An 11,991-nucleotide genomic window follows, 5' to 3' on the forward strand; every position below is an offset into this window, starting at 1 on the left:
TAGACTTGATACACAAAGGCCATGTATATCAAGAGGCTTGAGATAATTCAAGTTTGGTATTGGGTTAGGGTTCAACGAGAAGGTCTCCTTTGCCCTTTGACCGGAAGGGTACACTTGGGAAAGTAGCATGCCCTTGGAATATATTAAGGAAGAAGTCCAAATTTGATTGGGCCCGCTCAAGTAAATAATTTGGGTGTCCCTTCAAATTAAAGCAGCGATAACGAATTGGGTAAAATACATGAATTCTAGAAGATGCATGTGAGGGGGAGGGTTCTCGCGTCACAATCACAGACCATCTGGAGCACGTGGCACCCCCTAAATTTCAAAGCCGCGTCCTGGGACGTGCGTATTTGTTATTCAATTCAATAGTAGTATGATTGCGGCCCTTTAAACAATAGTAGTAATGAACCAACCATAATAATAGGAAGAGTCCTATTACAACAGAACAACCATAATAATAGAAGGTGTCTGGAGACTCGGATCCTATATAAAGGGGATCGGGGCAGCTTGGTGGATACTCGAGCTAGATCTGTAAGTAGAGAGAGAGAGAGGCGGGCTTGCAGTAGCTATACGGGCCAGGGTGTGTTTGTGGCAGAATAACAGTCTAAGAGGTACGTATAAGCGAATTACAACATGGCGAAGGTGGTAGAGGTGTTCGACGTGCCCGTGAAGCATCCAGCGTCCCGCATGTGGAAAGCCCTGGTGGAGGATGCCCACGTCACCCTGGTGACCGCCGTGCCTGGCATCTACCAAAGCATAGACCTCAAGGAAGGCGCTACGTGGGCCACGCCCGGGAACCTGGCCTACGTCAAGTTCGGCAAGAACATGGGTAAGATGACAGCGTACTAATATATATACACACGCTCCGGTCAGTACAAGGAACTCTCTTTGTCTCTGGTGGGGAGATAATTGGGATTTGGGCGGCGGGGCGGGGCGGGGCGGGGCGGAAGAGAGTGAGAGAGAGAGAGAGGGGCTAGTAAGTGGGCGTGTGTCAGTGTGTGTGGGTGTGCAGGTGTTTTGTTTTGAAAGAGAGAGAGAGAGAGGGGGGGGACGCGACAATGCTCGCTCTACGCCTGATTCCGCGATCAGTGCAGCAGATCTTTCAATGACTAATAATACAGCAGAATATCCTTCGACTAGCACGATTATTTCAATGTATTGGCGCGCCTGCAGGTGACTTCCATGGCTTCAACTTCGTGAAGAACAAGTGCGAGCACGCGGACCGCAACACCCGTGAGGCGACATGGAGCATCGTGGAAGGGTGCGGCCTAGGCACCCACTGGCGCAACTTCCATCACACCATCAAAATTACGGGTGCGGCTGATCACGCAGGCTCCTGTGTGGTCCACCACACCCTCCAGTTCGAGAGCATTGGCGACCATAGCCTTCTTGAGGTGTACAAGCGCAAGGCCATCGAGACTACCCATGGCATCGCTGCTTTCCTGGATGCCAACCCAAACTTCGGCTGCGTTGGCAACTGAAGACATCTTCTAAGATACAGGCACGACAGTCTACCTTATATACTAACTAATAAAGGTCGTGCCCTAACTCCCTCATAAGGATCCTCCACTGTAACTGCAGCTGTGGCTTCTTGACTTTAGTCTCACAATGAAACGATGACTTCCTGGAGTGCTTGTTGCAGCTATACATGTCTCACAAGATGGTTTAAGCCCAATAAAATGCCAAAAGCCTAGCTTCGTAAATAAGTAATTTTTGTGGCACATTGATAAGTCGTAATAGTCGAACGACAAAATGAATGGGAATTTCAACAGATAGTATTAAAGGACACTAGTGACAACGAATGAGGCCCATGGACACCCATATTGACGACGTATTTGTTGAGCTTTGAAAGAAAAAAACAGCTTAGAAGTGTGTCCAACCTCATGCTAAGCAACGTATCACATGACACATATCCAATATTGCGAGTATTTCACAAAGAAAATATGCAATTTCAATTCGGCACCTTTACCTGTCGCACTCCAATTACAATTCTTACACAACGATTTAAATGTGTTACAATTTCATGCATTGATAAATGTGCAAATGGACGTGCTAAATTTTGGCCAAAAAACCCAAGGAGTTGCTAGTTATAGAACACAATTTCGCAACTAGTAGGTCTCTTTTCTTTTTTGGCGCCTCTTTTTGCATGTTGATGGGGCATTGTTTTCAACAATACATAGAAAAAAATACCTATGTTCAACTGCCGATGTGCATGTATAGCCTAGACTACCTTTTACATTTGTCTAACTTATGTTTATCCACTCCCCACCACGATTTATGCAAGAAAAACACAAACTAAACTACCAAAGCTATAAAATCACATGATAAGAGAGTAATAAATGTTCAAATTCTTCAAGGAACTTAAGAAACAAGAAGTGGAGAAGTAAGAAGAAGATTAGAAAAATACTCAATTTTGGTATTGAAGAAGAACCTCCCCCACTTCTTTGTCAATTCACGTAGCACTCCTTTTCTTGGAGATAGATTTCAATAAATGATGAACTTCAATCCCATGTCTAGCCTCTATGTGTTCAAATGCCTCCGATCTTCTTAATTATTTCTTGTATCTGCATATTTTCATTAATGAAAATTTTAAATGCGTATCGTCATAAAGTATTATAGAGAAAGAGCATCTTATTTTGGCTATTATTTGTTATATTACCTACACAATTATCTGTGCTATGATATGCATGTTTATTTGTTTCACTATATATGTGTTTATGTGTGCTGTTCTCTATTGATAATAGATGAAAGCTACAAAATTAATGTATTTTTAGTTGCATGTGTGGTCTTGTATTACATTCTAGCAGATTTGGAAAAGTACCCAATTCTGGTATTGAAAAAGAACCTCCCCCACTTTTTTGTCGATTCAAGTAGCACTCCTTTTCTTGGAGATAGATTTTAATAAATGACAAACTTCAATTCCCATGTCTATCCTCTATCTATTCAAATCTCTCCTATCTTATTTCTTCGTTGTACTTGCATATTTTCATTAATGAAAATTTTAAATGCATGCAGTCATAAAGTATTATAGAGAAAGAGTATCTTATTTTAGCTACTATTTGTTATATTACCTACACAACTATATGTGCTATAATATGGATGTTTATTTGTGTCACTATATATGTGTTTATGTGTGCCGTTCTCTATTGATAATAGTTGAAAGCTACAAAATTAATGTATTGTTAATTGGTGTAGTTGTATGTGTGGTCTTGTACTACATTCTAGCAGATGCAATATATTCGAACACAATAGAAGCTTATCGATGATATAAAGTAAGGTCAAGTAAAAGATTTCTCTATTATAATAGATGAAAGCTACAAAAAAAATGTATTGTTTGGTGTTGTTGTATGTGTGGTCTTGTACTACATTCTAGCATATTATGCAATATATTGAAACACAATAGAATCTTATCTAAGAAATAAAGTAAGGTCAAGTAAAAGATTTCTTTCATGTGTAAGAGAAAAAAAAACTAAAAACACTATGAAAAAAGCGAAGAGAAAGAGCAACAAACAGAAAGAGAAAGTTCTAGAGAACCTCAAAAGAATAAGTAGCAAAATAAAAAAGAAAATGATGAAAAAGAAGAAGAAGAGAGAAAAGAGGAGAAGGGATAATGTATACATGGTTTAGGATATAAAGAAGAACATCCTTCTCTTCCTCATTCGTGTATGCAATACTTTTTTACTTGGAGATAGAAGGAAATAGCTTCTCTCTTGTGTCTCCATGTTTTTGCCCTCGAAGTACTTTTCTCTCTATTTGATCTTTCAGTAGTACGGCTTTCAAAAAACTTAATGTGACTACGTTGTGTTTTATAATATTTTATATACCAAATGCATGTTTAAATTTGTGTCTACAACCACCACTAAATGTGAGTATAAATGTGTTTGTAAAAAAGCTTTTAATTTGTAAATACTTATAAACATGTCTATAAATTCCCATAGGATTGGTTATGAACATACTCAAAACTCTGCTTATAAATGCACTCATAAAGTTGCTCAAAAACTACGCATAAACTTCCTAATAAGCATGCTAGTTAACATACTTATAAATTAAGACGAGGCTAGAGGTGCAATTTTAAATGTGAAAAAGAAAGTTGTGTGCACCTATGGTTGGCCCTAAACATGGGTTAATGGTGGTGAAACTTTTTGGTGCATTTACAAGTGTATTTAGTTGTTTGTGTGATAGTTTTTAGTGGCTATGAGGATAAACATGATTATTCTTTCATTGTGTTGTAGTGGTAGAGTATTATGTGCTTTATTAAATGGCATACTAAAGAATCCCATGAAGAACAAAAAGATAATGACCTAGAATGAAGTAAAAGATCCATATATTCTATCTTTTAAAGTCACATCATGCACTTTGAATAACACTATAAAGAAAGAAGGTTCTATGCTTCAAAGTAGATGCTTATTTTTTAATAAGAAAAAAAAAGGTGGTGCATCTATGAGTGTCTTTAAAATTTTCTATCTATACAATGTTGTGACACTGCATGTTTATTGAGAGAGAAGCATATGAACCCTATGTATGCAAGGGTTGATAAGGGTAGTTGGGTGTGAAAGGATTGAAGGGTAGGGAAACCCCTAACCCTAGCCATCTAGAGGCTATTTAAACAACTTAGAGCTCACGCTCAATGTAAGAGAGTGTAGCAATTGTACTTGTGAACAATACATTAAATAAGATCTTCTTCTTATACTTGAGTTCTCTCTCCCTCTTGTGCATATCTTCTCATGCTCTTACTCTAATAGTGCAACATGGTATCAAAGCTAGCTCTGATCCAACAAGCTTGCTTCAACTTCATAATTTTCCACTAAGTGAACTGCAAGAGTATGCTATTTTTCTCATAATACCTTTTTACATCCATAGATGCTTGCCATATTCACCTCTATTGTTGGAGGACCCTGGAAGAGAAAAATAGAACATTTTAGCTCAAGATTTATTCTAAAGATTTGTTCCCTAACTCATGGTGTAGCATCTTGGCATGTCAAATGTTGGGGGTAAAGGCGCCTCCACCTAGCCGTCCGTGTATTACTACACTGACACTACCCACCATTGCACACTGCAGGTGGCGGGCACCTGCCACAGTCACTTATTCTTGATTCTTTTAGTGACAGTTTGAATAAAGGAAGGCCCGGCCACACATTGTGGTTGTTGGAGTTTCCACTTTTATGTCTCTCTCTCTCTTGGCTCTTGCTCTCCATCCGCCATAGCTCTCACCGCCAAGCCCCCCACCGAAAAATGAGAGAGGTGAGCCTCCACAAATGTACTACTCTATCACTAATGTTGGTGGTATCTTGCATGACTTTGAGGGGAGGGAAGTGATAGCCTACTTGAGGAGTGTCGTACATGCCACATACAAAGATTGCATGATTCCCTTCAAGCACCAAAAAAATGGTTTGTGGCAAGAGGTGCTGCAGGCAGTACATAAAAGGTACCCTGATCCCTAGAATTCACGATTCTCAGATGATTGGGGACGGTCAAAGGTGAGAGATGCGTTTCATAACAAGAGGTCTCACCTTATGACGCGTGCCAAGGAGTCATTACAGAGACAAGAGCAGGGGCGCCCTGGATATGGCCAACCACCCAATTGCCACCGCAAGGAGTGGAAAGAGGCCAAGAAGAGAATAGCAGAGAAAATGACAAGTCGCCAGCATGCAAAGGCGCGACGTATCCAGATGGGAACCATGGGATCATCGCATTATGGATCGGGTGGCAGGGAGTCATGGGAGGCTGAGTTTGTAAGTATTATTTGATTTTTTTAAAAAATTAAATTGTGTAATTTGTTTCACTTCATTATGTAGTGTGTTTTAATACATTGTATGTTCAAATTGTTTTGTAGTATTATATCATTGAAAGGATGCCTACTCCTAGAGAGGTAGGCTACCATCGAGGTCATAACCGGGCGTCCACTTGGCAACATTTCTATGAGGAGGGACTCATCACAAAGGAGCAATATAATCGCGCCATGAGGATTCCACCACCAGAAGAGGTATGTTTTATTTTTTACATGAAAAGTATAGATAACTCTAATTTATTGTTTGTAATGGTATTTATATACCTTAATCCTTTGTGTAGGTGAACCCTGATGCAGTTGAGGATAGCGAAGGGGGGACTAGCAATAGCGGTGGCGGCAACGGCAGCGGCATAGGCAGCGGTGGTGGTAGTGATGATGATACCTCTTCTGAGGAGATATAGAGGAGCCCCATTCATGCATGCCTCCCCTTGGCTTGTAATTTTCATTTTTGATATGTATTACTTTTAGCTAGTGCTTGCAACCATGACCTCACAAGCACTAGAACTCATAATGTAAAAACGTTTCATCTATATATATGAAATTTCGTAAGGTACATACATTGTTTTGTTTTTAGTATCCAATATGCTCTCTGGTTTTTTTTTTATACCTCTATTTTGTGCGTCTATTAGCGCATCTAAATTGCATGATAAATACACATCTATTCTCGTAAAAAACATTCAAAGTAAACGTGGTTTTAGACGCGTAGATACACGCTTGTATAGACACACAATATAAATATGTCCACTTTTTTATAAATATGATTATATATTTACGTAGCGTGTTTATACGTGTGTCCATAGGCGCATCTAAATGTGCGTGTAACTCTGATCATAAGCGCGCTTTTAGACGCGATTTTGTAGACACGCAAATAGATGCATTAATAAACGCACCCGATATTTTTTTTCACAATTCAAATATTGCGTCTACAAGTGCGTCTATGGACCCTTTTTGTTGTAGTGGATCACGAGCCCCTATAAAGTAATCCCATAATGTTGATACAACATTTTTGAATATGTGCATGGGTATAGGTGATTGATCTTGAGTTTGGTCCAATACGAAAGATGAAAAAATAGAGAACCTAACAAACCAACAATATATTATGTAAACAATTCATCATGCTAAATACTTTAAAGTCAATCAAGAGAAATATACTTCTTACCAACTCCTGCCGAGTGGAGGGTGGCTGTTGGCATTAATCCATCTCTCCTTCCAATCTCGAATGGTTAGAGATTGTGGAGTCATTCCATTAGTAGGGAGAACATATTTGGGATGGTCAATAGGGAGGAATCGATGATGATTGTCATAGATAACCTTCTTTAAATGCGCCGGCCTAGAGGAAACTAGAGAGGGACCGCAAATAGGACATGCATGATATCCTGATGTGGTTAAACCCAAACATACAAGTGAATTAATAACATGCAATTGATTCAAGTATTGAATTTTAAATATAGAGTTATATACATGTACCTAAACACTCTCCATATCCTGGAAAGTCATGCATGGTCCACAACAACAAGGCCTTCAAAGTGAAATCTCTAGAGGATGTAAATGCGCTTGCATCTTGCACCTCAATACCTTCCCATAACATTTCTAACTCTTCAATCAAAGGCTCTAAGTAAATGTCCATAGTTTTTATCTTGTGCTTTCCAAGAATCAGAAGGGACAATATTACATGTCCCTTTTTAATTACCATGGATGGAGGAATATTATAGTTCACCAATACCACTGGCCATACACTGTATAATGTGCTTTTGATGCCAAATGGATTGATTCCATACATACCTAAACCAAATCTCAAATTTCTTGGCTCTTCTTTGAAAACAAGCCACAAATTGTCTATATGTTGCCATGCCAGTGTGTCTGCAGGGATCCTCCATTTTCCATCACTTGAACGATGACTAGCATGCCATGACATGAGCTTTCTAATAGACTTACACTTGAACATAAGTTGAATACGTGGAATAATCGAAAAATATCGCAAAACCTTACGAGGCACATCCATTGACTTCATCTCCACTTCGTATTTTGATTCACCACAAACATGATACTCTCGTGCAAACTCATGAATCCCACGAAATAAGACACAATCATTGACACATGCATGGATCTTGACATAATCGAGGCCTCCTAGAGATGTCAAGTAATGTCTTACTTGCTCTCTCTTAGTTGGCAATTTGTTTCCTTTTGGAAGCATTTGTGATAATAACCCACATATAATTTAAAAGTGAGTTAAAAAACCACCAACATATATTTGTGTCTGATTTCAAAATAGAACAATTATTATTATGATTCATAAGCCAAACTGAATTGATACCTACTTCAATAACGCATTCAAAGTGACATTACTCCATCCATAAATTGTTTGCAAGTTAAGTATCTCGAGGGACGCATGAAGATCGAAATATGTCCAATCTTTATACAACGGAGTAGATGACGCTACGTATAGTAGGTCATCTGGCTTCATTAAGTGACCTTCTCCCTGAACCGATTGCGAAAATAGATCATGTACCATGTTGTCCAAAATCTCATCCTCTACAACTTGATGGGGCATTTCATGAGGGCTACTATCATGGTCGTCAATCTCCACTCTTCTTGAAGACTCTGCCTCCTCGCGTCGACATTTTGCAGCCTCTCGACACCTAGGAGGGAGCATCTGAGGATGTGGCACCGCATCGTGCTCAACCAGAAAGGAAGTTACATGTACGTTGATATATATTTCAAACATAGACTAGAAATCTTAGTATTAAAAACAATGAATACCGGTGAGTTTTCTCGGTCCCATTCTCCATACATGCTAAGGTGTGACATTGCAACTTGACGTGCTCGAAAAATACACCCTCGACAACGATCACACATGCATTTAATTTTTCGTCGTAGCCATGCATCTTGATTATGAAGACGTAATGTTTCATCCTCACTTGAGGATGTGCTGGTTGACTCATCAGCATACACCGTACTAGGTGATGATGACGACATGATTAAACCTAATTCATGACAATATCAAATTTATTATTAATATGTTTACATAAAAACTTCAAGGCGTATTAATTATTCTAAGATATTCAATTTTAAATACACAAAACTTATCATAAATACATAAAAATTTATAATAAAAACTTACTATAAAAACTTATCTTAAATACAAAAACTAATTATGATAAAAATGCAAGCGCGCTAAATACGCGTCTATGCCTGCATCTATCTGCGCGTCTAAACACACGTCTATTAGTACGTTTACGTAAAATTAGACGTGCATATACATACAAAAATAGAGGCAAACGTCAAGATTCAAAAGATACAAGCAATTTCTTTTCAAACTGCGCATTTCTTGCTTTTTTTGCGCATTCAGGAGCTCGAGTTCATCCGATATGTAGTCTACCTCCACTAGACTCTTCATGACTCACCTCTTCTTTCATTTCAAAGAGACAAGAAGGGAAAGAAGACATCTAAAGAAAGCCAAGGAGAGGAAGAAAGAGAGAACAAAAGAGAGGAGAACAAGAGGAACAAGAGGCAAAGAGAGGAGACAACAAGCAGCAAGCATCAAGGGAGAACAACTCACCAAGGAGAGGAAGAAGGGAAAGGAAGCAGCCCCACCACCTGTTCATAGCAAAGACCCAAGGTGAGTCCTCTCTCTCTCCCTCTCTCTCTCTCTCTCTCTCTCTCTCTCTCTCTCTCTCTCTCTTTTCTCCTCCCTTCCTCTCTCTCTCTTTCTGTATTATGACCTTTCTTTCTATGAATTTGAAGCTTTTATATCACAAAAAAATCATGGCGGTTGTCGGCCTGAGAGCGACCGACTTAGTATGTTTGACAGCGCATGTAGATTCCAGAGCAGACGCAGATATAGACGCGCAGCTATTTTGCTATTATCACGTCTGCAGTCGGGTCTCTAAGCTTTTCTATTATGAATGATAGACGTGAGTATACACGCGCCATGCTTAGTTTTTTCCATGGTTATACCGCGTCTCTGAGCGTATCTATTTTGCATACTAGAAGCGAGAATACACGTGCTCTGCTCAGAAAACAAAGGCTTTGACTTTGGGAAAGCGTCTGAGAGCGCGTCTATTCTGCATCTCAAATGCGAAAATACACGTGCCAGCTCTCATTAAAAAACCAAGCTTTTATTTTCAAAATTGTACAAATATGTTACACAATAGTACAGTTTGCACAATATTGCAGTTTAGGAAATTTGTCTTATTGTTGTGTTTTGTTTGCAGATGTCGCATCCTCGTTCATCTAGCAATGACCCAGATCATGAATGATATATTGGTCTTGTTCAATAGAGGGGTCAATGCTTTTTTTGGAGGTTTGCCTAGTAAGGAAGACTTCATGGAAGAGATGACTAGACATCTTGGCCGCTCTCCCACAGAGCAGACGAGGTGCTCAACGTCATGTCTAGAATGCCTCTAACGTCTTTGCCTCGCACTGCTTCCCAAACACCAAATTTCCAAACCCCAATTGCAGGTACTCCATGTGTAGCACATGTACATGCATCGGCTAAAGCACAAGCGTCAGCCGACGCACGTGCATTTGTGGAAGCATGTGTATACAACGAGCCAGAGAGTAGTTGATAGAGAGGGAGGAGGGAGAGTCGAGGAAAAGGACGAGGCTTGTGTGCGGGTTGCCTAGGAGGTGGCGAGTGATCACCCTCACTAGAAGATCACGTAGAGGAGCCAATATGCCAGTACTATAGAGTTATAGATACTGGTGGCATCTTCCATGATGATGAAGGAAGGGATATAATGGCATACATAAGGAGCGTCGTGCATGCGGCATATAAAGATTGTCTCATTTACTTCCAGAATGAGAAAAGCGGCTTGTGGCAGGAGGTGTTGAGGATAGTCCATAGGAGGTACCAAAATCTTGAGGGTTAGCGATTCTCGAATGATTGGGGATGCACAAAAGTGAGGGATTTGCTTCACAACAAAAGATCCCACCTCATGACACATGCCAGGGAGTCATTGCGGAGATAAGAGGAGAGATGTGGAGCCTATAGCCAACCACCTATGTGCCACCACATAGAGTGGAAGAAAGCCAAGAAGAAAGCAGCAAAGAAAGTGAAGAGTCGCTAATACGCAGAGACGCGATGCATCCAAATGGAAACTATGGGATCGTCGCATTATGGATCGGATGGTAGAGAGTCGTGGAAGGAGAAGTTTGTAAGTATATTTTGATTTTTAGTTTTTTAAAATTTATATTTTTTAAAATTATTTATACAATTTATTATAATACAATCTGTCTCATAATTGTTTGTATATCATAATTGTTTTGCAGACTACTATCATTGGTAGGATACCTACTCCTAGAGAGGTAGGTTACCATTGAGGCCATAACCACATAGCCACATGGCTTCACTTCTATGAGGAGGGTCTCATCACTAAGGAGCAATACAACCGGCCTATGAGGATTCAACAGCCAGAGGAGGTATGTTTTTCTTACTTTTCTATTAAAAGTATGGCTAATTATAACTTTATCTTTGCAATTGTACGTAAGCAACCTTGATCTTTTGTGTGTGTAGGCGAACCTTGATGTGGACCATAGCGAGGAGGGGGATAGCGACGCCAATAGCGATGGTGGTGCTAGCAAAGATGTTTCTTCTTCAGATTCATAGAGGAGCACCATACCTTCTCTATGGCCTACTGCTTGCAGCCACGCTTAAGGTCGCAAGCACTTAAACTCCCCATGTAAATGCGTTCTATATATAATGAATACATGGATTTTTGTTTTCAATTCTTGTGGCTTCAGATCCATTGTGTTTTTTCAAAATGCACAATTTGATGTATGGGAGGGGAGGAAAAAAACCAGAGAGCACATGCTCTCTCATTTTTTTTTTCCAATTCTGTGCTTCGTGTCTATTTGCGCATCTAAATTGTAGAAAATGCGCGTCTGTAGTCGCGTCTAAAATGCAGAGTACACGCGCCCATAGATGTGCTATATAATTCAAATTAATAAAACTAAATTAAATATCTTAAAAAAAGAGAGATATTTTTGGTTTTGTGGTCGCGGCTATTGGTGCACATAAAAGCGCGTCTATACACGTGTCTACATGCCCTCTAATCTTCCATGTAGACGCGCTTGTAGACGCACAAAAGAAATTAAATAAATAATAATTTTGATTTTCGTGTGCGCGTTTATTTTTGCGTGTATATACGCATCTATTGCTGTGTGTGGATTTTCTCATACACGTACCTATAGATGGGAAATGG

General features: G+C 39.6%; 2 protein-coding genes across 2 annotated transcripts; both read left to right on the forward strand.

Annotated features, from left to right (window-relative positions):
* Positions 1–505: 505 nt before the first annotated feature.
* LOC148035822 (major pollen allergen Aln g 1-like) lies at positions 506–1,629 on the forward strand. The gene is made up of 2 exons (XM_087677836.1): positions 506–829; positions 1,174–1,629. The coding sequence occupies exons 1-2, from the start codon at positions 634–636 to the stop codon at positions 1,479–1,481; spliced, it is 504 nt and encodes a 167-aa protein (XP_087533962.1). The 5' UTR covers positions 506–633; the 3' UTR covers positions 1,482–1,629.
* Positions 1,630–5,611: 3,982 nt separating this feature from the next.
* LOC148035823 (uncharacterized) lies at positions 5,612–6,274 on the forward strand. The gene is made up of 3 exons (XM_087679012.1): positions 5,612–5,732; positions 5,834–5,983; positions 6,070–6,274. The coding sequence occupies exons 1-3, from the start codon at positions 5,631–5,633 to the stop codon at positions 6,187–6,189; spliced, it is 372 nt and encodes a 123-aa protein (XP_087535138.1). The 5' UTR covers positions 5,612–5,630; the 3' UTR covers positions 6,190–6,274.
* Positions 6,275–11,991: the final 5,717 nt, after the last annotated feature.

This window comes from Lygodium microphyllum, chromosome 5 (genome assembly GCF_053477565.2).
Source record: "Lygodium microphyllum isolate KBCC chromosome 5, Lygodium_microphyllum_v1.1.10, whole genome shotgun sequence".
Classification (NCBI taxonomy): domain Eukaryota; kingdom Viridiplantae; phylum Streptophyta; class Polypodiopsida; order Schizaeales; family Lygodiaceae; genus Lygodium; species Lygodium microphyllum.

Excerpts from the sequence above, each read along its gene's own strand:
- LOC148035822 (XM_087677836.1), top strand. The coding sequence starts at position 634 with ATGGCGAAGGTGGTAGAGGTGTTCGACGTGCCCGTGAAGCATCCAGCG. Across the intron at positions 830-1,173 it reads CAAGTTCGGCAAGAACATGG|GTGACTTCCATGGCTTCAAC; the intron begins GTAAGATGACAG and ends GCGCGCCTGCAG.
- LOC148035823 (XM_087679012.1), top strand. The coding sequence starts at position 5,631 with ATGACAAGTCGCCAGCATGCAAAGGCGCGACGTATCCAGATGGGAACC. Across the intron at positions 5,733-5,833 it reads AGTCATGGGAGGCTGAGTTT|TATTATATCATTGAAAGGAT; the intron begins GTAAGTATTATT and ends ATTGTTTTGTAG. Across the intron at positions 5,984-6,069 it reads GGATTCCACCACCAGAAGAG|GTGAACCCTGATGCAGTTGA; the intron begins GTATGTTTTATT and ends TCCTTTGTGTAG.